The sequence below is a fragment of the Ovis aries genome, chromosome 22 (assembly GCF_016772045.2).
Source record: "Ovis aries strain OAR_USU_Benz2616 breed Rambouillet chromosome 22, ARS-UI_Ramb_v3.0, whole genome shotgun sequence".
Taxonomy (NCBI): domain Eukaryota; kingdom Metazoa; phylum Chordata; class Mammalia; order Artiodactyla; family Bovidae; genus Ovis; species Ovis aries.
The window spans coordinates 23,948,357-23,971,969 of record NC_056075.1 but is presented as its reverse complement, the minus strand read 5'-3'; the positions used below and the strand labels follow the sequence as shown (position 1 = coordinate 23,971,969).

Genomic DNA, 23,613 nt, shown 5'->3' with positions numbered 1-23,613 from the left:
CAGTACCTCCACCCGATGGCAGTTTCACAGCCCAGATCTCAGTGTTAATTTTAAACATATATGGAGCAGATTGGATGAGCGTCACGGAAATTTTACCAAGCGCCAGTCGGCTGATTGTTTTATGTGGCTCTTGAGGGCCGCTGTCTATCAAGAGGGGTTCCAAAGGCTTTTCTGTTACTCCATAAATTAATTTAATGGGCAGAATGGTTATGCGGTTAATATTTAATGGTTCTGTGGCCTCAACAATTTGAAGACTTTCATCTCACTAACAAGCGTGAGCTATACTTTGGGGGCTCAGATGAACAATCTAGCCCATAAAGGACTCCATCTACCCCATTCCTGTGTGTGAAATACATGTTTGCAGTGTTTGTCTATGGGATAAAATAAATATCTCAGAGGGTGGACAGTGAGAAAGAGTGTTTGAGAATAGTCAGCCCACCCTCTGCCATGTAACACTGTTTATACAAGCCTCCATTTCCTGGTGGATGCAACTAGAATTTTTTGTTACCCCAAAAGCTGAGTTCCCTTCTATTATCCCGCGGTCCACCATCAACTTGGTTTCAGAATCAAGGACTTCCTTTGTTGGAGGGATGAGGGCTTGGCTGGAATTTGACTGAGGGGAAGGACTCCAAGCCCAACAAGGGGATCAGCTCTGTTGGGATAAGGAAAGCGCCCCGTCCCAACCCTCTGCATTTCCCAGACACATTCATTTTTAGCCCCACTTCCCAGATTCAAAAACTGAGGCTATTAGTTGGAGGTTCTTAGCTCCAACCATTCCCCCTCCCACTGTGAGAGTTTCCCACCATGGCCCATCATTGTCTCTTGTGTTAAAGAAAAAGATTGATGCTGCAACAGAAACAGTCTTCTCAAAAGCAGCACCTGGCATGCTCAGAGTTACTTTGTTCCTGTGTCCCTCATGCTAAGGCAGGCCTGGGCCAGCAGTGTTGCTGATGGGGGGAGACTGAGGCAGAGCCAGGACTGACGCATTCATGCCTCCTGAGAGGTCTGGTGCTCGGAGGAAACCCAGCTGGCAGAATCTCTTCATCTCCTCTGGTCCAGACAGACCCAGAAAAAAAAAGCATTTCCAGCCTGGGATCAAGCTGATAGTGTCCATTTTCCACTGAGAGGTCTTCCGAGGAGCCTCATTGCCCACAAGAACCGCTGAGCGGCTCAGCTGGGTCCTCTGTGGTTGGTTCCGTGGGCTGCCTTGACCTCAGCCCCCTGCCTTGCAGCCCAGTCCGCAGATGCTCGGCCATCCACAGCTAGCCAGACTCCCCTAGGTCTCCTCCACCCCTTGGTCTGCGCTGGCCTCTTTCCTAGGCATGAAATCAACTCCCAGGCCCCCCTCCCAGAAGCCTCCGCACTCCCCAGGGAAAGCTGACCACCCTGAGTACTCCGTACAGGCTCTGCACTGCACACCCACCCTCCGTAGCGGGTAATTTCTGTGTGTCCATCTTCTTCAGAGCAGGAGCCCCTCAAAGGCCCCATCTGCTGTCTTTGTGTCTTCACTAACCAGCATGAGGGAATCCAGCCAGTATCTGATAACAAGATGCAGAGATCACACACTCTCAGAGGAAGCCTCCAAGGAGGGTGACATGTCCCCAAGGCCCCAATTAATAGGATCACTTGCGAAATGGCTCAAACGGCAATTGCAAATTAAGCACTATTTCCATTTCAAAAGAATTTGCTGCTTAGATCCTTCAAAAAGAGAACTCATGCGTTGAAATACTCTGATTTATGCAAGTTTAGTGAACTCCCAGCTTCCGAGATGCTGATCTAAGAGGAATAATCTGAGCAGGTTAGAAGCAGCCCCAGGGGTGGGAGTGGGGGCAAAATGGGTGGGACCCCAGCCCCCACCCCCCTCATCAAGAGTTCCTGGGTTTTTACCTATAAGAGTTCCATTGATTAGAAGCCAAAATGATGCTGCTAAAAATAGGAGAGTGTTTGATCCTGTGGAAAGAGCAGGACCCCCCCCCCCCCAGTTGCTTTGACAAATGCGGAACTTTGCTTTTTTTTGTTGTTTTGTTCTAGGGTAGACATTACCCAGAATGGTGGGCTTCTTGGAGGGGGATCATTTTGAAGCACAGGGTCTGAGCTGAGTCTGCCTGGGGCCTCCCTCCCATGCCACTGCTGCACTTGCAAAGACCAGGCTTGTGGTAGATAAGACGCTGAATTCACTGATGATGGTGCTGTTTAAAACCCTAGAGCCAATGATTGTTAAAGCTGGAAGAAACTTCAGAAAGTCTGTAGCCTGGATTTGCCTAGCTGTGTTCCACCGGCTGTCGACAGGAATTGTTTGGAAAACTAGCTCCACCATCAGCAACCTGTGGGCAATGCTGGAGGCAGTACAGAGTTGCAGATGAGAAAGCATAGGCTCTGGACTCAGAGCACCTAATTCAAAATCTTGCTACTTGGTAGCTGTGTGGCCTTGAGAAATGTTTTAACCTCTCTGTGCTTTAGTTTCTTTTTCTGTAAATTGGAGTCATAGTCATACCCACCCCTTAATGTGATGATTACATGAGTCTGTCTCCCAGGATGTCATTATTATTCACAACTACTGGCCTGAACACAGCTCTACAGGTCTCGCCTTTGCTGTGCTGATGAACATGTTGCCCACCAAGACCTAGACAGGGATCTACAAGGCACCATTTCACGTGTGCCCACAGAACTCATTTTATCTCCTCCAACATGTGTTCCATGAGCTAAGTTTGAGATTCTAAAGCTAATCTATTTTATCCTAAAAGGAGAAACAACCAGGGAGGTGAGGTGAGCTGCTCAAGGTCATGTAACAGTGTAGAATAGCAGAACTGGGCCTAGAGCTGAAGCCTCCTGACTCCTGTTCTTTCCAGTAAGCCTCACTGCTCTCACCTAATGGATAATGATCATGAAGACAATAGTATAAGTAAAGTTCACTATTTTGAAATTTTTATTTATTTATTTGGTGTGTCAGGTCTTAGGTGCAGCATGCAGAATCTTCATTGTATCATTCAGAACCTTTGGTTGTGATGCACAGACTCTCTAGTTGTGGCACACGGGCTTAGTTGTTCTTAGTTGTTCTTAGTTCCTGGACCAGGGATCGAACCCCTGTCCCTTGCATTACAAGTCAGATTGTTAACCACTGGACCACTAGTGAAAGGAAAAGTGTGGTTGCCGACTCTTTGCGACCCCACGGACTATTGCCCACCAGACTCCTCTGTTCATGAAATTCTGGAGTGGGTTGCCATTCCCTTCTCCAGGGGATCTTCCCAACCCAGGGATTGAACCCATAAAGAAAGCTGAGTGCCGAAGAATTGATGCTTTTGAACTCTGGTGTTGGAGAAGACTCTTGAGAGTCCCTTGGACTGCAAGGAGATCCAACCAGTCCATCCTAAAGGAAATCAGTCCTGAATACTCAATGGAAGGACTGATGCTGAAGCTGAAACTCCAATACTTTGGCCACCTGATGTGAAGAACTGACTCATTGGAAAAGCCCCTGATGCTGGGAAAGATTGAGGGCGGGAGGAGAAGGGGATGACAGAGGATGAGATGGTTGGATGGCATCACTGGCTCAACAGACATGAATCTGAGTAAGCTCCGGAAGTTAGTGATGGACAGGGAAGCCTGGAGTGCTGCATGTAGTCCGTGGGGTTGCAAAGAGTTGGACATGACTGAGCGACTGAACTGAACTGAGCTGAACTCCTGCATTGCAGGCAGATTCTTTATTGTCTGAGCCACCAGGGAAGCCAGGACCACCACAGAAGTCCCTAAATTTTACTGTTAATTCAGTGCCAAGCACTGTGCTAGGCTCCTCATATCCACGATCTCATTTAACCTCTAATAGGCAGGTACCCTATGAGATCCATCGTACTAAGCCCAGAGAGGGCAAGCAAGGCATTCAGCATCTCACAGCCTGTGAACAGAAGAGCTAGGACTCAAACTCACGTCTGCCTAGCCCTGAGTCCCTGACTTGACCACCTCATGGTGTGCATGCTGAAAGCCCAATGACAGCATTTTAAGTCTGAGCCAGGGGTGATGCCCCTGAGGTGCCCACAGATTGGCCCCTACCAGCTCCTGCGAGAAGAGCTAGGTTTGGGGGTTCCCTGCTCTGGTTGTCATCACCAGCCCAGGCCTTGGGGACTGACTGCTCAGCACCCAGCGCTCCTGCCAAATGATCTTGGCCGGAGCTGGGCTTGGCGGCGTCTCTGATGGAAGCTGCTCTGAGCCAAGAGCCTCTTGTCAGCCTGAAATCAGGACGAGCCCTCAATGTGGCTCCCTTCGGGGCTCTCTGTTAAATAAAGATGCCGCAGTGGTTTGCCCGAAAGGCCTCTTTGTCTGAGGCCCTTCCAGCCCACGCGTCCTCTGCCCTGAGAATGCCGGCCTCCGTCGGTATGAAGAGCCCCTGTGTTCACCGCTGCCGCTGGGGGAGCCAGGCGGCCGCTCTGCACCCGAGTGGGAGGGCGCCTGCCCTGGCATCCTCCCTCTGCTGTCAGGGAGGTCACACTGGCAGCAACTCTGCACACAGCCTGGGTCCCTGGGAACGCCCTCCTGCCCATCCCGGCCCATCAGTGCTCCCTCCTGACCCCCTCCTGCCTCCCTGCCACCGGGAGCCCTTGCTCTCTGCACATGCCTGCGTTCCGTTTCCCTGTCTCTGCCTCTCAGTTTCCCTGTCCCTCTCCATCTCTCCATCTGTCTCTTTGTCTCTGCCTTTCTCTCCTTCTCTCTCTCTCTCTTTCCATCTCTGTCTCACTTTGTCTCTGCCTCTCCCTCCATCTCTGTCTCTGTCTGCATCTTTCTCTCCTCGCCCCCGTCTCTCTGTCTCTCTCTGTCTTCTTCCTCAGTTCTTCTTTCCTTCTGCCCTTCTCTCCTGGGGAACAAAGCAGCACATACCATGTGTGTTAAATGAAAACTTGGACACTGTAGGGATAAGTCCGCCCAGGCTGTGTCTGAGCACAGGGCTTTATTCTGCCGCTTGCTCTAGTTGGAGCCTCAGTGTCCCCACCATAAATGGAAGCAGTGACGGGTACCTCCAGGACTGTACGGGGTCCGCTTCACTAGATTTTTGCTTGTGAGGGCAGGCGCTATGTCTGGCTCATGCCTGTACCACCCGGGTATATACCAAAAGGCTCCCTGCTTGTTGGATGATTGGAGAGTCCTACGGTAGTGCCTGACGCGTGGTAGTTGCTCTTTGAATGTTAATTTTCTTTCTTTTGTTTTCCCCTGCCTGGTCTTGGGGATGTGATCTGTTAGAGACTCTTGGAAAACCGCAGGCTCTGGAAGGAACAGCTGGGAATTGCAGTGTGTCTTACCTGCTAAGATCAGGTCTTGTCCCCTCTTGGCCAGCTGTGGGTTTGGCATCCGGAAAGGCCACTGTGCTCCATGCCACACTTGAATCACTACCTGAGCAGCTCAGAGAAGAAGTAAACAATCACGTCCCTCTTCCTCAACACTATACCTCTGTCAATGCACCTAAGACCACATGTGCTTTCCTTGCCCCTCTATTATGTCCTGTTAGTGCTGCACACCAAAGCCTTATTCATTTATTCATTTGAACAAATACTCACTGAGTGCCAGGCTGTCTTCTAGGATCTGGGCACACAGCCGTCAACAAAACAGACTAAAATCTCCGCCCGCATGGAACTTCCTTTATAGCAAGGTCTTTCCCACGTGTGGGCAGGCCACGGGGCCTCCCTGACTCTCGGTCTCCTCCTCAGGAACACAGGAATGAGATCTGCCCTCGTGAGGACCATCATGAGGTTCCCAGTGGCCACACTCATGGAGGCCCAGCATGGTTGGCACAGGGGAGCTGCTGGGTCAGGTCACTGTGCCTGAAGCAACCCCAGTGCAGGGAGGCTGGGGAGGCACAGGCTCCCATCTGGCTGGCCACTGCTCCGGAGCCTCCTTATCAGTATTCCCTCACACTCCTGTCACCCAGGGTTTCTGTCTTTCTTCCCTTGGCTCTAGCCCAGGACTGGCCCTGTCCCCCAGCCCTACTTTCACCTCATCTGTCTGTCTGTGTTAAAGGATCACCCCAGTGTCTTCTCTCCATACTGAATGAGGGGCCCAAAAGCAGGGCTTTGCCTGGCCTCACCCTACATCCCCCCCCACCCCCACCCCCCACTCCACTGGACTGGGCCGGGTTAGCAGCAGTCCAGGTGTCCAGGCTGAAAGGTGTGGCATCTGTGCTGGTGCACAGCAGGAAACTGGTCACCTCTGACCCTCGTCCCTCACTGTCCAGCAGCGGGCTCTCACCCCTCCTGAGCGACAAGCTCACAGCTCCCCTCACTTCTGCCTGCACAGTTATCCTCCTGGGGATGCCCACCTCCTCTCGCCTGCCCGAATCCTGCACACCCCTCAGGCCAAACTCCTGCCCACTCTTCTAAGAAGCCTTTCCACACCCTTCAGCTTATTCTGCTCCTTCCAGGCTCAATTCAGCTTGGCCTAAGGAAGGCCCTGTTAGACCATACCACACCCAACCCCTGGCAGCTCCTAGAACCACCATACTTGGTCCCCTGACCCTCACCTTGACCAGTCAATTCTTTTTTTTTTAATTCATCATTTTATTTTTAAATATTTATGTATTTTTATTGTTTATTTTGCTGCACTGGGTCCTTAGTTGCGGTATGCAACTAGTTCCCTGACCAGGGATCGAACCTCAGTCCCTGCATTGGGAGTGTGGAGTCTTAGGCACTGCACCATGAGGGAAGTCCCTTGACCAGTCAGTTCTTACCTGTCTCTCAGAAATCAGCTTCAAAGAGACTTTCCTAAAACCACCTCCTTTCCTAATCTTCCCAGGTCTGATCAGACTCTGTCAAAGCACCCTATTGTCCTTGGTAGAATGACCAGCTTGTCATTAAATAATTAATGGTGCAGTGAGTACTTAGAGGCTGTGTATACCTGATGAGGCTGAGGTGTGGCTAGTGTGGGGGATGAGGCTGGTGGGAAAAGGCCTTGGATTGTGGAGTTAAGGATTTGGGACTTATGTTGTGGGCAAGAGAAAACCCTTTCAGGGTTCATGCAGAATAATACATTCCCAAGGACCCTGAGACCTAAGGTTTAATGGCCTCCTCTCTTTTTTTTCTTTTTCATTTGGTTGGCTAGTTGTTTAGTTGGTTGACTGGTTGGTTAAGGATTAATTATTAGTTAGATGGTTGGTTAGTTGAATTGTTTGCTGGATGGTTGACAGGTTGATTGCTTTGACTGTCTTCTCTCCATCCTAAATGAGGGGCCAAGAAGCAGGGCTTTGCCTGACCTCACCCTTCACCCCCCAACCACTCCACACTGGACTGGGCCGGGTTTATTAGTTGACTGTGTGGTTAGTTCATTAATGGAATGGTTGGTTAGTTGATGGGAGGGATGGATGGATAGATGGAGGGAGAGTTGTTTCATTAGTTAGCTGATTAGTTAATTTCTTGTTTGTTGTGTGGTTGGGTGGTGGGTGGGTAGCTGGTGGCTCCTGTTCACTATGTCTTCCCCAGCACAGTCCTCAAGCTCCCCCCATCACTGTTGGCCCAGGCTGACCTAGCTTTTGGTTTCCCTGCTCCCAGTATCACCAGGCCTAATGCCCTTTCTTCCCATCTTTCCACAGGCCCTTGTCCGGCTACCACCCCATATTTCACAGTGTGATGAAGTCTTTCGGTTCTTTGAGGCCCGACCGGAGGATGTCAACCCCCCTAAAGAGTAAGTGCTAACTCAAGCCTCTCCTGTGAGGCTAATGCTGAGGCCAGCCTGGAGAGGCTCCAATTTGGGGACAGAGTAGAGGAAGTGCTGGCCAGGCCAACGGGGCTAAGCATGGACCAAAGGAAGGAAGGAAGAGTCCCCAGACTCCTGCGACCAGGCCTTATTCCTCGTTTCTCTGACCCCAGACCTGGCAAGGGCGGGTGTCTCTCCATCTGGGGAGCAGGTTTTCATGCAAACTCTTTCTGGTTCACAGCTTATTGTCAGAAACAGATGAGATAACAAAATATAAGGTCGTGCCGTTCAGACATGGGATTAGCAGCCATTGCTCTTATTTGTTGACACTACCAAGCGCCCAACTGACATGCAGAACCGGGAGGACATGTGCTGCCCAGGCGAACCTCACCCGCCGAGTAACCCAGCGGTCCTATATTATAGGATCTGGCAACAGATGCTGTAATTATTATCAAAAACAATGAGTGCGCGCAGAGTATTTACCAAATGGCTTTTACCTGTAGCATTTTACAATAGACTTAGGGAGCCTAGGGGCTTCCCTAGTGGCTCAGCAGTAAAGAATTGCCTGCAATGCAGGAGACCTGGGTTTGATCCCTGGATCAGGAAGATCCCCTGGAGTAGGGCAGGGCAACACACTCCAGTATTCTTACCTGGAGAATCCCATGGACAGAGGAGCCTGGCAGGCTACAGTCCACAGAGTTGAAAAGAGACGGATGTGACTGAGCGACTTAGCGTGCACACAAGGTAGCCCAGTTTGCAGAGGAGGAAACAGAGGCTCATGAGGTTAGGTGCATTTTCCGGAAGCCATACAGCTAGCTGGGTATGGGACAGGCATGAGACTTGAACTAAAATCTTTTGATTCCTCATGGTTCCGAGATGGTCTATGTTCCATGCTGGGGAGAAATAGGGAACCAAGCGGGTCTTTTTTCTTCTCTGGAAGCAGGATACCCTGGGCCAGGTGGTCAAGATGACCCACTAGGTCATGCTGGAATCTCACACACATGCCCAGACTCCATCCTAGGCCACAGCATCCCCAGGTCCACCTGGCCCCACCACTCCCCAGTTGTGCTGGCCTCTCAGAGCCTCTTGTTCTCCTTCCTCCCATGGGGAGAGAGGAGATGTCCCTCCCCAGGTGGGTTGATCCTTGGAGTCACAGATGATCGTGTGCCCAGGGGGATTGTCACTGGATGGGTGAAGTAGCAGGTGCATTGCCATAAAATCAGCTGACCCTGCCTTCGATTGGTGACCCTACACCCACTCTCCGGCAGTCAGCTAAATAAGTTGGTCTTGTTTCCCCTGTAGACTAATGGCAGGGCCAACATGGCCCTTCTAGGAGTCCTACTCTTTGCAACCCCATGGACTGTAGCCCTCCAGGCTCCTCTCTCCACGGGATTCTCCAGGCAAGAATAATGGAGTGTGTTGCCACGCCCTCCTCCAGGGGATCTTCCCAACCCAGGGATCAAACCTGCGTCTCCTGTAACTCCTGCATTACAGGTGGATTCTTTACCACTGAGCCACCAGGGAAATGGACCAATGGTAGTAGGTTAGCCTTTTGCCCATCCCTGGAAGGCCCTCAAGGAATGGTGGAAACCAGGCTTAGGGAGACAGTTAGGTGTTGGTGAGGCCACAGGCGTGGCTTTGCAGGGCAGGCTGTGGGGTCCATACCCACCACTCAAATCTCTGTGATCTCAGATCATTTGCCCAGCCTCTCTGTGTTTCTATCCCTGAAAAGCAGGAATGCCAGACTCCTGGGGCAGTCCAGGGGCTTACTGAGAGGACACGTGTACTGAGATAACCCGGCCAATGCTACTGGCCCATTGGATGGGAGGTTGTGGAACAGAATGGAACGTGGCTCCTTGCGCACTCCACCTGTGCAGATCATAGCCTGGCTTTTGCAGGGAGGAGTCATAAAGCAATTTAGTCTCCAAGTTTCCATGGCAACAGGGGTTATCTGCCTCTTCTTGAGGTGGTACCGGCCACCTGGGCCAGTTCACATCTCGTCTGGGAAGAGAGGGCCTGGAAACAGAACCACTCCAGCATGACACAGGCCTGAGGGTCAGGAGGTGGGTTTGGCTGTGGCCCCAGAGTTCCAAAGGTTTCCTCCACCCTGGCCCCTCCCGGCCTCCAGGACCTGCGTAGAGAGACCTGTGTTCCGTGCAGAGTGTAGCTCAGACCCAAGGGGGACCCGCGCTGACGATCTGCCAGCCAAGTGCTTGCATCCCTCCCTCTCAGGACTGCATGCACTGTCCCAGACCACCACACACCTCCCCCCTCCATCCTGAAACATAAACACGAGATCAAGTAACAGTGTATTTTGACTCTGGGGCGACTGTGGAGTGGCTTATCAAATTATCAAAGCCTGTGGATTTAATTGGAATTTTGCAGATAACCCCGGCCTCTTTCAAGTGTGCTGCTGCGGGACCTCAGCGCTCAGGGGGCTGGGGTGGGGGACTGTGGCCCTTTCCCTCTTGTGAGGAAGACAAGGTTGCAAAACAGCCCAGCTTGGTGGGGGAGGTGGGCAACAGGCCCCAGCCCCTCGGCTTTGATCCCAGGCCGCTTGCTGGCTTCCGTGGGTGGAGAGCGGGGCCCACCTCTGGGCTGCCAGCCTTTGCTGTAGACCATGGGCCCCACACAGAAAGGGGTTTCTTTATAGAGACGTTTGGTGAGCCTGGCACGGGCGGCCATGGTGGTTCTGCCTTCTTATGTGGCTGCTTAAGAATGCAAAGGTTGCTCCAGTACCCTGCCCTCCTCTCCTCGAACTACTGGCTAGCGGGTCCTTCAGCAGCACTGACCTCTTCTGGAGGGCTCTGACTCAGGCCCCAGATCCTGGCATTATTCTGGACTCACACCCCTGCATCCAGCCCATCACCACATCCTTCAGGCACCACCTTCGGCATACACCCAAACCCTGACCACATCTCACCGTCTCCCCAGCTGCTACCCTGGGGGCAGGGAGGGGCAAGCCTTACCTCCCCTGGATTCTGGCCTGACTGTTATCTTGTTTCTGCCTTTGCCCTTCATGGTCCATTTTCAACACAGAGGATGGAACAACCACTTAAAAATGTACATCAGATCATGTCCCTCTTCTGTCACTTTCCTCCATGCCTCTGGTGTTGCTCAGAGTCAAGGCCCTTCCGCCTGCTCCCCCCTTGCCCCTGGTGGCACCTGCTGCCTCTGCCAGCTGGCTCTGCTCCAGCCACACCTCCTGCCCCTTCTCACACCCTCCAGCCGTGTTCTGCCATGGGGGCTTCACACTGGCACTCCCTTCCACCTGGAATACTCAGCCCCTCCCCAGGAGAGCCCCCAGCCTGGTCCCACACCTCCTTGCAATATTGACTCAAACAGCTGCCCAGCAAGGCCACTCCTGGCTTTCCTGCCTAAAATCCCCAGCACTGGCTTCCCTGTCCTGACTTCATCTTCCTGCAGGGAATGTATCACTGCCTCCCACACGCCCTGCTCCCTCCCCGCGTTATTGTCAGGCTGGTAGAGCAGGACCGGTCAGATCACGGTATCGCCAGTGCCCAGAGCAGGTGTGCAGGAGACGTGCAGGACAGGTGAGTGGTGTCACTCAGGCTCCGTGTTAGTCCCCCACGGGCGGTAGGCTGTGACGTGACTGCACGGAGAGCTGCCGTGGCTCCCTGGAGGTCACCCAGCTGGCAGGGGGGCTGGCAAGAGAAGCTGGGGGTGCCGTGACCCCCCACTCCTGTGTGGATTCTGGGGCAGCCACGTAGCTGGCTTGGGGTGGGGAGAGGCCCTGGTCGCCAGATCCGGAAGGAGGGGGATAAGGACACATTCCTAGAACGCAAGGGGATTCAGCTCAGGGCGAGTCCTGGGTGGACTCTGACATCCAGGTGAGCCTGTCCCCAGGCAGGCCACACCCCAGGACCTAAGATGACCCACTGGGCTGTGCACGTGGCCACCCGGGCCTGGGGCCACATCTGCCGGCTCAGCTGTCCCTGGCTTAGCCGTGTTTGAGCACCCAAGACCCCTGTGCTGAGCCAGTGGGCCAGGGAGGCAGGCGTCCTCTGGCCTGGCTTCCCCGGGGAGCCTCCGGGCAGCCAGTCCCTCAGCTCTGATTCCCATGGTGTCAGTGATAGAAACGGGAGTCCAGGCTGCTGGGCTGGACTCCCGACCCAGTCAACCACGTGACCCTGCAAAGGCCTCTTTCTGTTCAAGTTTCAATTCCCATTACTGAAACAGTGAACCTAAGGTTCTCAAAGGGCCGCCTAGCGGCAATGTCCTCATACTCCAGCGTGTTGCATATCCCTCAGAGAATGGGGGTGAGAGGGGGGCAGCCCTATGAGGCCCGAGGGCCTGAGACCAGCCTTCCCATCTCTCCCACCTCCTGGCCCGCAGGCCCCACCCTCATCCTTAGCTGCCCACACAGGGGTACAGCCTGCCGTCCCAGCCCCCCCAAGCCCAGGCCCAGCCTCCCCCTCGGCATAGGGCACTCCCGACCCCTCTCCCCACCCACCCCAGCCCCAGTCCTTCTCAGCCCTCAGACATTCCAGGAAGCCCCCTGCTCCCCAGCAAAAGCCCGTAGCCCTGGGCTGTGGCACCAGCACATTGTGGCACATTGTTTATGGTCTCTCCCCGCCACGGGGACCCACATTCTCTGGCTGCCCACCCCCACCCTCTGCAGGGCCTGGCCCCTGGTAAATGTTGACTGAACCCAGGTCAGGACTGATTAACAAGGTGAAGCTTGCACTGCCCGCTGTCCAGGCTGCAGAGTGAGCAGCACTCCCCAACCCTCTGGAGCTGGGAGGTCTGGTTTCCCTGGCCTCTCTGTGCCTCAGGTTCCTTATCTGTCCAGTGTGAGTAATGACAGTGCCTGCCCCCAAGGGCCTTGGGGAGGATGGCACACGGAAAGTGCCAGAACAGGCCTGGCACCACCCAAGGCCAGGCTCACCGTTGTCATGGTGGTAGCCCTGGGTCAGGGGGAACTGCAGCAAGAGAATTGCCCCCCACCCCCAGAACAGGTCTGCCACTTGTAGGGGTGAGGCCTCCTCTTGCTCTGACAGTGGTGGCCCTCTGTGCTCAGCCTGAGCCTGTGGGCAGGTGGCATGCACACGTTTGGCCCCCATGTCACAGAGAGAACAGAGGCCAGGGCTGGGGCCCCCTCTTGTCACCTCCCACTCATGGGCCTGCTGCCAGCCCATTGGCCTAGGAGCCCTTAGGAACCCCCATACCCCAGTGGCGCACAGTGGGCTCACACAGTGACTGAGGGTCTTCTGGTCCCTGCCACCCATCTCACTTCCAGGCTTGGTCCTGTCCCCTCAGCCCTTTTTCTACTGCTGAAGCCAGCAAGACCCTGGTTAAATTCTTGAGATTGCATGGGAGGAACAGGGCCTTGCTAAACAGGTTTTTGTTCCTCAGCCCCAGGGCCACAGAGCCACCCTCTGTTGTGGCCTGAAACAATGGCCCAATGTTCGGAGGGACCTTCCGTCCCTGCCCCAGCCTGTCCCAGTGGCTGGCCTCCATCTGGTCCGGGGTCCACCCCCCTGCCACCGCCGCATGTCCCTGGCCCTGCAGGCTGGCAAGGCAGGGAGCCTGTCCTACTTGATCTGGGCCGCGTGCTAGGTTGGGGTCTGGGCCCCAGCCTCGTGAAGGTGGCCCAGGTGCTGAAGTGGAGGGTGCTGAGCGAGGCTTCCAGAGTTGGAGGCCCTGGGCAGAGGACAGAGCCACTCCGGGGCTGCGGTGGTGTGAGTAAAGACCCCAGAAAAGGCCTCGCAGCCTCTGAGGGGGCTTTGCCAGCCCTGCCTCAGGACCCAGCAGGAAGATGGAGCATGTGGGTGGCCGAGCAGCCAGGATGTCCCTGTGAATGGGAGGAGCCCCCACTACCTCAATCCTGGTCAGATTCTAGATCAGCCTTGCTTGGGAGCCTGACTCCCGATCTCAGGATCCAGGCTTCCGCTGAGACCACTGTGACCTTCTCCATAGTCAAACCTACCTGCTTGGTGCTAGGAGAAGGAAATAGAAAATGTGTTTATGGAGCATTTGGGCTTCCCAGGTGGCGTTAGTGGTAAGAACCTGCCTGCCAATGCAGGAGACATAAGAGACACAGGTTCGAACCCCGGATTGGGAAGATCCCGTGGAGGTGAGCATGGCAGCCCCCTCCAGTATTCTTGCCTGGAGAATCCCTTGGACAGAGGAGCCTGGCGGTACGGTCCATGGGTCACCAAGAGTCAGACATGGCTGAAGCCACTGAGCACACACACCCGGGGCGCTTGGTACGTGCTGAGTCAGGTTACCCTTTTCTTCCCTCCCTTCCTGCTCCCTGGGAGCAAACAGAAGGTCCTGGGGAGAGCCCTGGAGAGCACCTCTTCCTCAGCCTTCACCCCCAGGTGTTCACTGAGCACCTACTACGTGCCAGGGACGAGGCAGGCTGATAAACTCAGGGCTCAAGGCTACCACTAGGTGAAAATTTTGAATTGAGTTAAACTAACTCGGAGACAACAGCCAGAACACCAGCTCTGCCTGTGGCCTTGAATGAGTCCCTTCACCTCTCAGATCTCTGTAAACAAGGCCAGGACCCTCTTGGGACGACAGCCGTGAGGTTCATGGGCTCTGATGCCTTAGGGGTGCCTGGCGTCACAGATGCTCTGTCCACGGGAACTTTTGCTTCTTCTCCCCCTTCCCTCTTCACCCCTCGTGGGTGTGCAGTGGCTGCTCAGAGAAGACTAGAGGACTCCTGCTGAAGGCAGGAGCTGGGCTGGCTTCTCCCGAGCACCTTTTAGCTCCGGGATTTCTCTCCAAGGTTCGTGCCTACCGTGAAGTGAGGCTGCCCCTCCACCACCAGGCCCCCCGTGGCTACCAGGACCTCTGAGGCACCCATGCTCTTGACGCTCCCTAAGGGACGAGTGGCTTAAGGGTTAGAGTGGGTAGTCCACCCACCAGTGCCCAGCTCTGCTGAGTCCTGGTCAGACCCCCAGCAGTGGGACAGCCCCTGTCTGGCTGGGGACATGGGCCACTCTGTCTTCCCGGCCTCTCTGCCACTGGCAGCTGCACAGATAGCCTGTTAATGTTGATGGGCGAGAGGGCCAGCTGGAACGGGACTGTGGGTCCCCAGGAGGCCAGGGGCTGGAACAGCACAGAACTTTGTGTGAGGAGCCCCTGCCCACGCCCCGCCTTTAACCTGGGTGGGCAGGTGGGAGGAAGGGGCCCGCGGGAAGTTGTGTCCAGCCCACTTGAAAGGGGCATCGGCTCTGGGAAACCAGGACTTCTCTGAGGGTGTGTCTGTCATGCTGGGTGGGCGAGCGGGTGGGAGGCCGGCTCTAAACCAGCCAGCTCAGAGCAAGGGCGTGGGAGGTCCACGGCCAGGAGGGGAGGGTGGCTCGGTGGTCAGTCCTGGCACAGGACTTTCAGCTCTCAAAGCCAGGATGGACAGGAGGCGCCGGCTGGGGAAGGGTATCTTGGTATGGGGAGGGGGCGGGGTCCCCGTTGTTTTCTCAGGCTTGTGCTTGCTTTGTTTCCCTGAAACTTCAACCCCAGGAGGGGTCTTGTGTGCAGATGCCCAGGCCCCATGTGCCCACTCCTTCTCAAGGTGACGGCACCCTTGGAGGCCCCAGCTGGAGGGGTGCACCCCCCACCAAGCCCCTGAGGTCTGCTTTGCTATTATGTCCTGTGCGGGGGACTCTTGGTGCCCTTGCCTTGCAATTGCTGCCCCTGCATTATAGTCAGCCTCCTGGCCAGCTAGCTGCCCCTCCACAGGGAGTCCGTGGCAGAGCTTAGCCTCGGACCCAGGTCTTCAGCCCTGTAGGCCAGGCAGGAAGCATTGGTTCATTCAAGCATTTTTCATCATCTTCTTGGTGTGAGGCACAAAGCCACGGAAGTGGGCGAGGCCAGGCCCTGCCCCTGGGGAGCCTCGTGGTCTGAGGGGAGAGGCCTGGCTCGCTGCTGTGGGAGGCGGCGGACCGAGCCCAGGAGCCAGGACTGGGGCCATTTCAAGGAACTGAAAGAAAGTCTGTCTGCCTGGACATGAGAGTGTTGGCTTGAGCTGGGCCAGAGGAGATGGGCCTGGGCCACGCAGTGTCCAGCTGGTGATTTGGGGCAATCGTTAACCCCTTCTACGCTTCGGCATCAGATGAGGGGCAGAATGTGGGGGTCTCAGGGATCCCTCCTGGCTCTGACATTGTGTGATCTTATGAAAACCAGTTGGCTATTGTAATAGCCCAAGCATGTAACCACTAGGGTCTGGAGTGGGAGCTAAGAGCTGTGAGAAGGGAAGACAATCACAGTAAGTCAGATGTGAAAGAGGCAGGCATTCTGGAGATCACGTGACCCGCCCCCCTGTCACAGGCCCTGTAAGTTGGGTCTTACGGTAGGTTGGAGTTTAGGCACCTCTGTAACTGGGTCACTTACAGTACCTTCAGTTCAGTTCAGTTCAGTCGCTGAAGTGCCTTAGTTCACGGGATCTGTGTGTGTGTGGCTCCCTCTTGTGGCGGCACTGGATATTACACCAACCCCCATCCAGGCAGGCGTTTTCAGACCCCTGAAGCTGTTCCGGAAGTTTAAGCTTGGTCTACCTTGTTTAACCATCTATGACGCTAGTGGTAAAGAAACCGCCTTCCAATGCAGGAGACGAAAGACAAGTGGGTTCGACCCCTGGGTTGGGAAGTAGGAAATGTCTACCCACTCTAGTATTCTTGCCTGGAGAATCCCATGGACAGAAGAGCCTCGCGGGCTACAGCCCATAGGGTTGCAAAGAGTTGGAAATGACTAAAGCCAAGCAAGCAAGCAATAGTCCTGTGAGGTTCATGCCTCCTTTTTGTAGATGAGAAATCTTAGGCTCAGACTGGTTGAGTTATTTCCCAGCCAGTAAGCATCAGAGGCTGAATCCAAATCCTTCCCCACTCCAGGTCTGCCCCCCACAACCACACAGGGGCTGTGGCCATACGACAATTTCCAAATTGCAAGGTGGGACCTTTCATCCAACCATAGGAATGAATAATAGAATCAGCACTCACAGTTGCTGTGGGCACAGGGTGGGGAGCCCCTGAAGGTACAGTTGAGGGCACTTTCCCCACGTGGGGACTCTTTAAGGGCACTCCAGGCTTCTCCCCAAGTGAGAAGCTGCAAGGCTCAGGAGTGCCAGGGCCAGTCCAGCTGTGTCCACTGAAGGCCTCCTGCTGTAGGGTCAGACCTCAGAGGTAGGGTGCTACCCGGCTCCCCTTTCAGGGTGGTCACAGTGAGGCTGGCTCTGGGAGCATCCAAAAAGCAGGTCTCCTTTCCCCCAACCAAACTGAGGCTTGACTTTGACCTTGAGGGCAGTAGCTGTGGCCCTAGTCCCTGACTAAGCCTCTCCAGCCAGCCGCCCAGCTATCACGTTGTTGTTCAATCGCTCAGTCGTGTCCGACTCTTTGTAACCCCATGTACCACAACATGACAGGCTTTCCTGTCCTTCACCAACTCCTGGAGTTTGCTCAGACTCATGTCCATTGAGTCAGTGATGCCATCCAATCATCTCGTCCCCCTTCTCCTCCTGCCTTCAGTCTTTACCAGCATCAGGGTCTTTTCCAGTGAGTCAGTTCTTCGCATCAGGTGGCCAAAGTATTGAAGCTTCAGCATCAGTCCTTCCAATGAATATTCAGGGTTGATTTCCTTTAGGATTGACTGGTTCAATCTCCTTGCAGTCCAAGGGACTCTCAAGAGTCTTCTTTAGCACCACAGTTTGAAAGCATCAATTTTTTGGCACTCAGCCTTCTTTATGGTCCAACTCCCACATCCATGTATGACTACTAGAAAAACCATAGCTTAAATCCTAAGTCATTGTGAACTCCCAGCCCCCAACCTAGGACACATGGCCAGAGGCTCTCTCTACACAGGCTGTTGGGTGAGGCCCCTCCTGACTCCCCATGCATGCAGCCAGGATGGGAGAGGCTGCTTGGACGTCCCCGGCTGCATCTACAGAGAGGCAGGAGGGGAAGATTGCCCGCAGTCCCAGCCTTCAGAGCCCAGTGTAACACCGACACCCTCTGGCCCGGCCCCCACGTTGCACTGACAGGTTCTGCAGCCCGGAGGGGGGTGTGGCTTGCCTGAGGTCACCCAGAGAAACTGGATTGGCACCAGGGTTTTTGACCCAGAGCCCAGTGTTTTTTCCATCGCTCAGAAACTCCCAGCTGATTTCCAGAGCTTCCTGAGTGCTGGTGCAGAAGGACACCTGGAGGTCCTTGTGGAGACTTAAATTGGGGCCTGGCTGAGGGACAGGGAGGGGGAACCAGCTGCTGGCCCGCTCGGAATAGCTGGAGAAGTGGGAGCTGGGCTGTGGTCAGGTCTGATTTAATTAGGCAGAGGCAGGCTCCTGATTAGAGGAGACTGCGCCTGCCAAGCCAAAGAATTCAAGCTTAAGAGCCAGGAGTGCCCCGGCCCTCACCACAAGCAGGAGAGGGCACCTGGGAAGTCCACAGGGCCCCGCGATGCCAAGGGCAGGCCCCTTGGGATCCAGGGGACATGGGTCACCCCCTTGCTGGCTCATGGCACGTCTGGGTGGAGCCACCACTGTGTGTCGGGTGCCAGGCAGGAATCGTGGTGGGCAGGTGGGGAGGAGGGCAGAGAGAGATGGAGGTCTTGGTTCTGAATCTTCCAGTAGCAGATCTGAGGAGAGGACTGAGCCCAGGGAGCTTATTTGGGAGAAGAGACCAGTGAGGGAGTGAGGAGAGGCGGGAGAGGCCAAGCAGCTGCAAATGAAGCATCGTCCCAGCTGCGCTGGGGGCGACCCGGTGCTGGGACCCACTGCCCTGCCTTCCTCAGGCGCTCCTTCCTCCTGTGTGCCCTCCCCCAACCCACCTCCAAACAGCAGAGGACACAGCTTCCCTGAAGGCCTGTGTGCCAACACCCGCATGGTCCTCCCCTGTGCTTAGGAGTTCTTCCGGGAGTGTCCCTGTGGCCTGCCACTGGGAAGGCTTGGTCTCTGTTCCAGCCACAGGCCCCTCCCCCTCCCCTCCCCCTCCCCTTCTTCCCCTTTCCCCCTCCCCTGCCCCAGCCCCCTCCCCTGCCCCAGCCCCTTCCCCTGCTCCAGCCCACAGCCCTGCCCCAGTCTTTGCATCTGCCCTCAGGTTCTCCTTTAGTCCTCTCTTCCTCAAGAGCCCTCCCTTTCTCCACTTCAGCATCCTTATCCCTTTCTTCAGAGCTCTTAGCCCAGTTTATCACTTGGCTTTATCCTGGATGAGTCCTGTCTTACTCAACACAGCAAGCCCCAGGGCCTGGCACATAATTGTCGTTCAGTCGCCAAGTCATGTCCAGCTCTTGGCGACCCCATGGACTGCAGCACGCCAAGGCTTCCCTGTCCTCCACCATCTCCAGGACTTAGCTCAAGTCCTGGCACCAAAGAGGCGCTGGCACATTCTTGCTGAGGACAGTGGAGCTGCTGCAGGGAATCAATCACAGGAAAGAGCAGCTGCAGGGAAGGTGGGCGAGCATCGCCCCACCCCGGCCGTGGGCTCCAGGACTGGGCCCTGTGTCACTAAGCACTGAGGTTCTGGAAGCAGAGTGGAGATGACCCGTGACTGTAAGTCTGCTTCAGGCCTGAGGGCCACCCTGGCTAAACACTCAGGAGGGCCTTCGAGGAGGGGCCAGTCCCCTGCAGTCCTCTTCCTAGGAGGGCGGGCCTGGCCAGTACACCTGGGACAGTCATTGAGTATGAGATGGTCAAGCAGGCTGGGTGTTCCCCCTGTTCACACCAGGAGGGCAAGGGGACCTTGGAGAGGGAGTTAGCTAGCCCCCATGCAGGGAGGGGGCACGGAGGTGGGCAGGGAAGGCCACCATAGTGAGCCAGGCCTCCGCCTGGACTTGGATGCTGAGGGAGGGTTCAGAGACAGATTGGGAGGGAGACGTCTGGGCTGAGGGAGGCTTCCAAGCAGGGGCGTTAGGCAGGGGTGGGGGCTTGGGGGGGTGGGGCACAGGAAGACCAGAAGAGGGTGATGGAAAAATAGGAAAGGCTTGGGAGTGAGCCGACTCCCAGTTCAACTCTGAGCTCTGCCACTGGGCTAGCAACGTGAGCTCTTGTGCCTCAGTTTCCCCGTCTGGACAATGGGGGTAATGATAGAACGTTCTTCTTAGAATGGTGCTTGAAATAATGTGTCTGAAGCACATCAGAAGGAAAGTAGTGAAAGTGCTGGTCGCTCAGTCGTGTCCGACTCTTTGAGACGCCATGGACTGTAGCCCGCCAGGCTCCTCTGTCCATGGGATCCTCCAGGCGAGAGTACTCGAGTGGGTTGCCATTCCCTTCTCCAGGGGATCTTCCCGACCCAGGGACTGAACCCAGGTCTCCTGCATTGCAGGCAGTTTCTCTCCCGTCTGAGCCACCAAGGAAGCCCAGAGCACGTCAAACTGTGCCCAGATGTTAGTTCTGAGCTCACACGAGACCTTGTTCTCAGGGTTGGGCCCACAGGGGACACGGCAAAGGAGGTGGTGAGATGCTGTGGCCAGGTAGGGGTGGAAATAGACACACTTGCCGGGATGATGCCAGGCCATCCTTGTCAGCGGACAGAAAATGTACCAGGTCACGAGGGTGGACTCTGCCCATCGAGACTGCTCAAGCCCTCCTGTGTTTTACACAAACTAACACCCACACTTGCTGTGTGTCTGTGTGTGTGTGGTAGTCACTCAGTTGTGTCCAACTCTTTGTGACCCCATGGACTGTAGCCTGCCAGGCTCCTCTGTCCACGGGATTCTAACCCATCTGTAATTATCAGGGAAGACCTCCTGAAGGAAGTGGCATTTTCCACTGGGCTTTACTGGAGGGGAGGGGAAGGAGGGGAGAGCAGAGACCCACGATCTGCCTGCGGGACGACTCAGGATCACAGCACAGCTCTGGCCAGTCCCTCGGAGCCAGCCGGCAGCCCTTAGCCCGGTTGCCAGTCGTCAGGGCTCTGTGCCCACTCACTCAGCAAACGCCAGCGGTGCCCAGCCCTGTGCGAGGCCTGGAGCGACATCACAGCTCCTGCCTCACAGAGCCTACAGTGGAGGGGAGGAAGCAGCGCAGGTATTAATAGCAAGAGCTACAAAGGAAAAGAGAGGGTGCTGTGGGAGGCTGGGCTTGGGGGTGTCGGGAATCAGCACTGGGCCGGGCGCCGGAGGAGGGAAAGGAGGGAAAAGTCAGAGAAGGAGGCAGAGCCCAGGACAGCGTCAGCCCAGCGTCACGGTCCCCTGAACTGAGGAACGCTCCCCTGAGAGGAGCAGCCTCTGTGGAGACTGTCAGTCGGCCCCAGATGCAGGGCCGTCCTGGCGCCGCGGAGCCCTGAAGGCTCACTTCAGCCGCAGAGCCTCCAAGAAGCAGCGGGGCACGTGGCCTGAGCACCGGACGAGGGGCCATGGGGATCAGAAACCACCGTGCCTCCAAGCCCAGGCAGTCGTGGACGCTCACCACGGGTCACGTTGGGCTTCCTCTTCCTCACGGCTATGCTCACACCGAGCTGAGGCTGTGATAACAGAGTGTCTAGAACTTGGTGTCCTTTTGGTATTTCTGGCCCTGCGTCTTCGTTTTTCTTTTCTCTTCCCACCTACTCCTAACTATCTTATCTGGCTGAATTTTATAGGTGTCCTTATCAACCACAAGATGCTGAATGGTCTGAGTGCTAGACTAAGGCCACTTGGGCTCGCAGGCTGTGTTACCTTGGGCAAGTGACATGCCCTCTCTGATCCTCCATTCCTCTTCTGTAAAGTGGGAGAAATAAGAGAGCCTACCCACACACAGGAGTGCCACGAGGGTAAGATGAGCTGATGTGTGTCACGAGCTTAGTTTGGTACCTGGCATAATGTGAATGCTTGAAAACACATGGCATTCTTGTCAGCTGTGGTATTAGTGATAATAACAAGAGCAGTAGCAATAATTGTAGTACGCCTCTCCCTCCCACCTTTGGAGAGGAAGGCCTCACTCGGGGTGGGGTGGCCTGACCCCCTCCCTCCATCCCCCCTCCCATTTCCCACCATGCCCTGGGGTCCAAGGGCTCCCGCCTGCTCCAGGGCCTCCCGGGACTTGTTGGTGACGTCACTACACGCAGAGGCTGGAGGAGGTGGCCCAGGGCTGGCCCGCTGGGAGCTGTCTTGGCTGTCCGGCTGAATGGTGACTCTGCTGTACTGGAGCCAGGCTGACCCAGAGGAGAGACAGCAGGTTCGGTGCTGACAGGAAGGCTGGTTGGGGGAGAGCTGGAGCGGGAAGCTGGTGGTATGCAAGGCTCCCAGGCTGCCCCTCCCACAGCAAGGAGGACCCAGGCCTGCCTGGAGCCTGGATCTGGAAGCCTCTGGGCAGAAGTCACGTGGGGCCCAGTCTAGCACCCCGATTTTTTCCGTCAAGGAAACTGAGGCACAGAGAGGGCTGCTGTCCCCCAGGTCTCATAAACCCCACACTGGGTGGTCCAGCTTGGTGTCTTTAATTTTAATTAGATTGCTCAAATGGTAAAGAATCTGCCTGCCATTTGGGAAACCCAGCTTTGATCCCTGGGTTGGGAAAAATCCCCTGGAAAAGGACATGGCAACCAACTCCAGCATTCTTGCCTGGAGAATCCCACAGAGAGAGGAGCCTGGCGGGCTACAGTCCGTGGGGTCGAAAAGATCTGGACACGACTGAGTGGCTAACACTTTCACTTTTTCAAGGTTAAAATTTTAGTTCTTGGGGAGTCCCCTAGTGGCTAGGCTTATGGGCTTTCAATGCCAGGCCCTGGGTTCAATTCTGGGTCAGGGAACTAGAATCCCATAAACTATATGGCGTGGTCAAAAAATAACAATAATTAGTTCTTGGATCACATCAGGCAGCTCCTAAGAGCTCGACAGCCACAGTGGCCACCATACGGGGCACTGCAGATGCCATTTCCGTCAGTGATCACAGGGAATTCTATCAGGCAGCTCCAGGTAGGGCAGTACTAGGTGTTGGGGGCCAAACTGGGACACTCGTGGCCACTGGAGGTCAAAAATCAGTGGGCTTTCTGGACAAGCCAGCCCTCCCCAGGCCGTGGAAGGTTGTAAGATACTAGAGATGGCTGGAGGGTGCGAGTGGTTACTGTGGGCACAGACAACCCTGAGTCTGTGGCCTTGCTTCCTCGTTGCTAGCCGCGTGGCACCAGGGAAGTTACTTAAGCTGTCTGAGCCTCATCTGTAAAAGGGGCCTAGGGCACCTGCCCCGGGAACAACATCAAGCAGCTGTCAAGGGGCCGGGCGCGTCTGAGGGTGCAGTGTTCACGCGTTTGTGATACAGAGTTCTGGAAAACCTGGGAGACGGTTCTCTCGCTGTCTCAGGTGACCATGCAGGCTCCGAGAGCCCCTGCCCTCCCAGGCTGTGCAGGTGGGCCAGGTGCCTGGGCGAGGCCCGGGGCCCTCCTCGGAGCATTCTTTCCCACAGCGGCTGAGGTAGGAACAGGCACAGCTGGCCCTTGGACGGGCTCCTGGGCCTCCGTGGGAAGCAGGAAGCCATTGGCCCAAGCTCCCAACTTTCCAGCCTCGGCTCCAAATTAGACCAGGGCTGGGGAGTGCGGGGCCCACAGCCAAGGAGCAAGCCGGAGGTGTGCTCAGCAGTGGGCCCCCGGTGTCTGTCACACACGTACACACACACAATGCACACACACAAAACAACGCACCTCTGCAATCAGGGCCACGGCAGCTTGGGGGCTGTCTCTGTCTCCTGAAGAAGTCCCCATCCTGCCCTCTGAACAGGGAGAACCAGAACCAGATGGCAACCCAGTTCTTAGTCCCAGAGCTGGTGTCGCCGCTGTCCAGGGGAAAGTCTTTTGTTACAAACATCGCCTCTGGGTTCCTTCCTATAAAGTCTGAGCCACTTTCCTTGGCTTGCGGTCCAGCCCCAGCTGCATGTCCTGTCCCCCCAGGCATTCAGCCTCCCAAAGGCCACATGCTCACACACACACACACACACATACACACACACACAGGATCCCACATCCGTTCCTGTCCCTGCACCTTTGCTCACATCATCCCTTCCACTCCAACTTTCCTTCC

The 23,613-nt window shown here is 55.6% G+C and overlaps 1 protein-coding gene across 4 annotated transcripts in view; it reads left to right on the top strand.

Moving 5' to 3' along the window:
• SH3PXD2A (SH3 and PX domains 2A) overlaps positions 1 to 23,613 on the top strand; it is a 255,534-nt gene that overhangs the window by 132,690 nt on the left and 99,231 nt on the right. For all 4 annotated transcript variants that reach the window (XM_027960561.3, XM_015103404.4, XM_027960560.3 and 1 more), the window contains one exon: positions 7,565 to 7,656. In XM_027960561.3, coding sequence (XP_027816362.1) covers positions 7,565 to 7,656 — 92 coding nt within the window. The remainder of the gene's footprint in view (positions 1 to 7,564; positions 7,657 to 23,613) is intronic.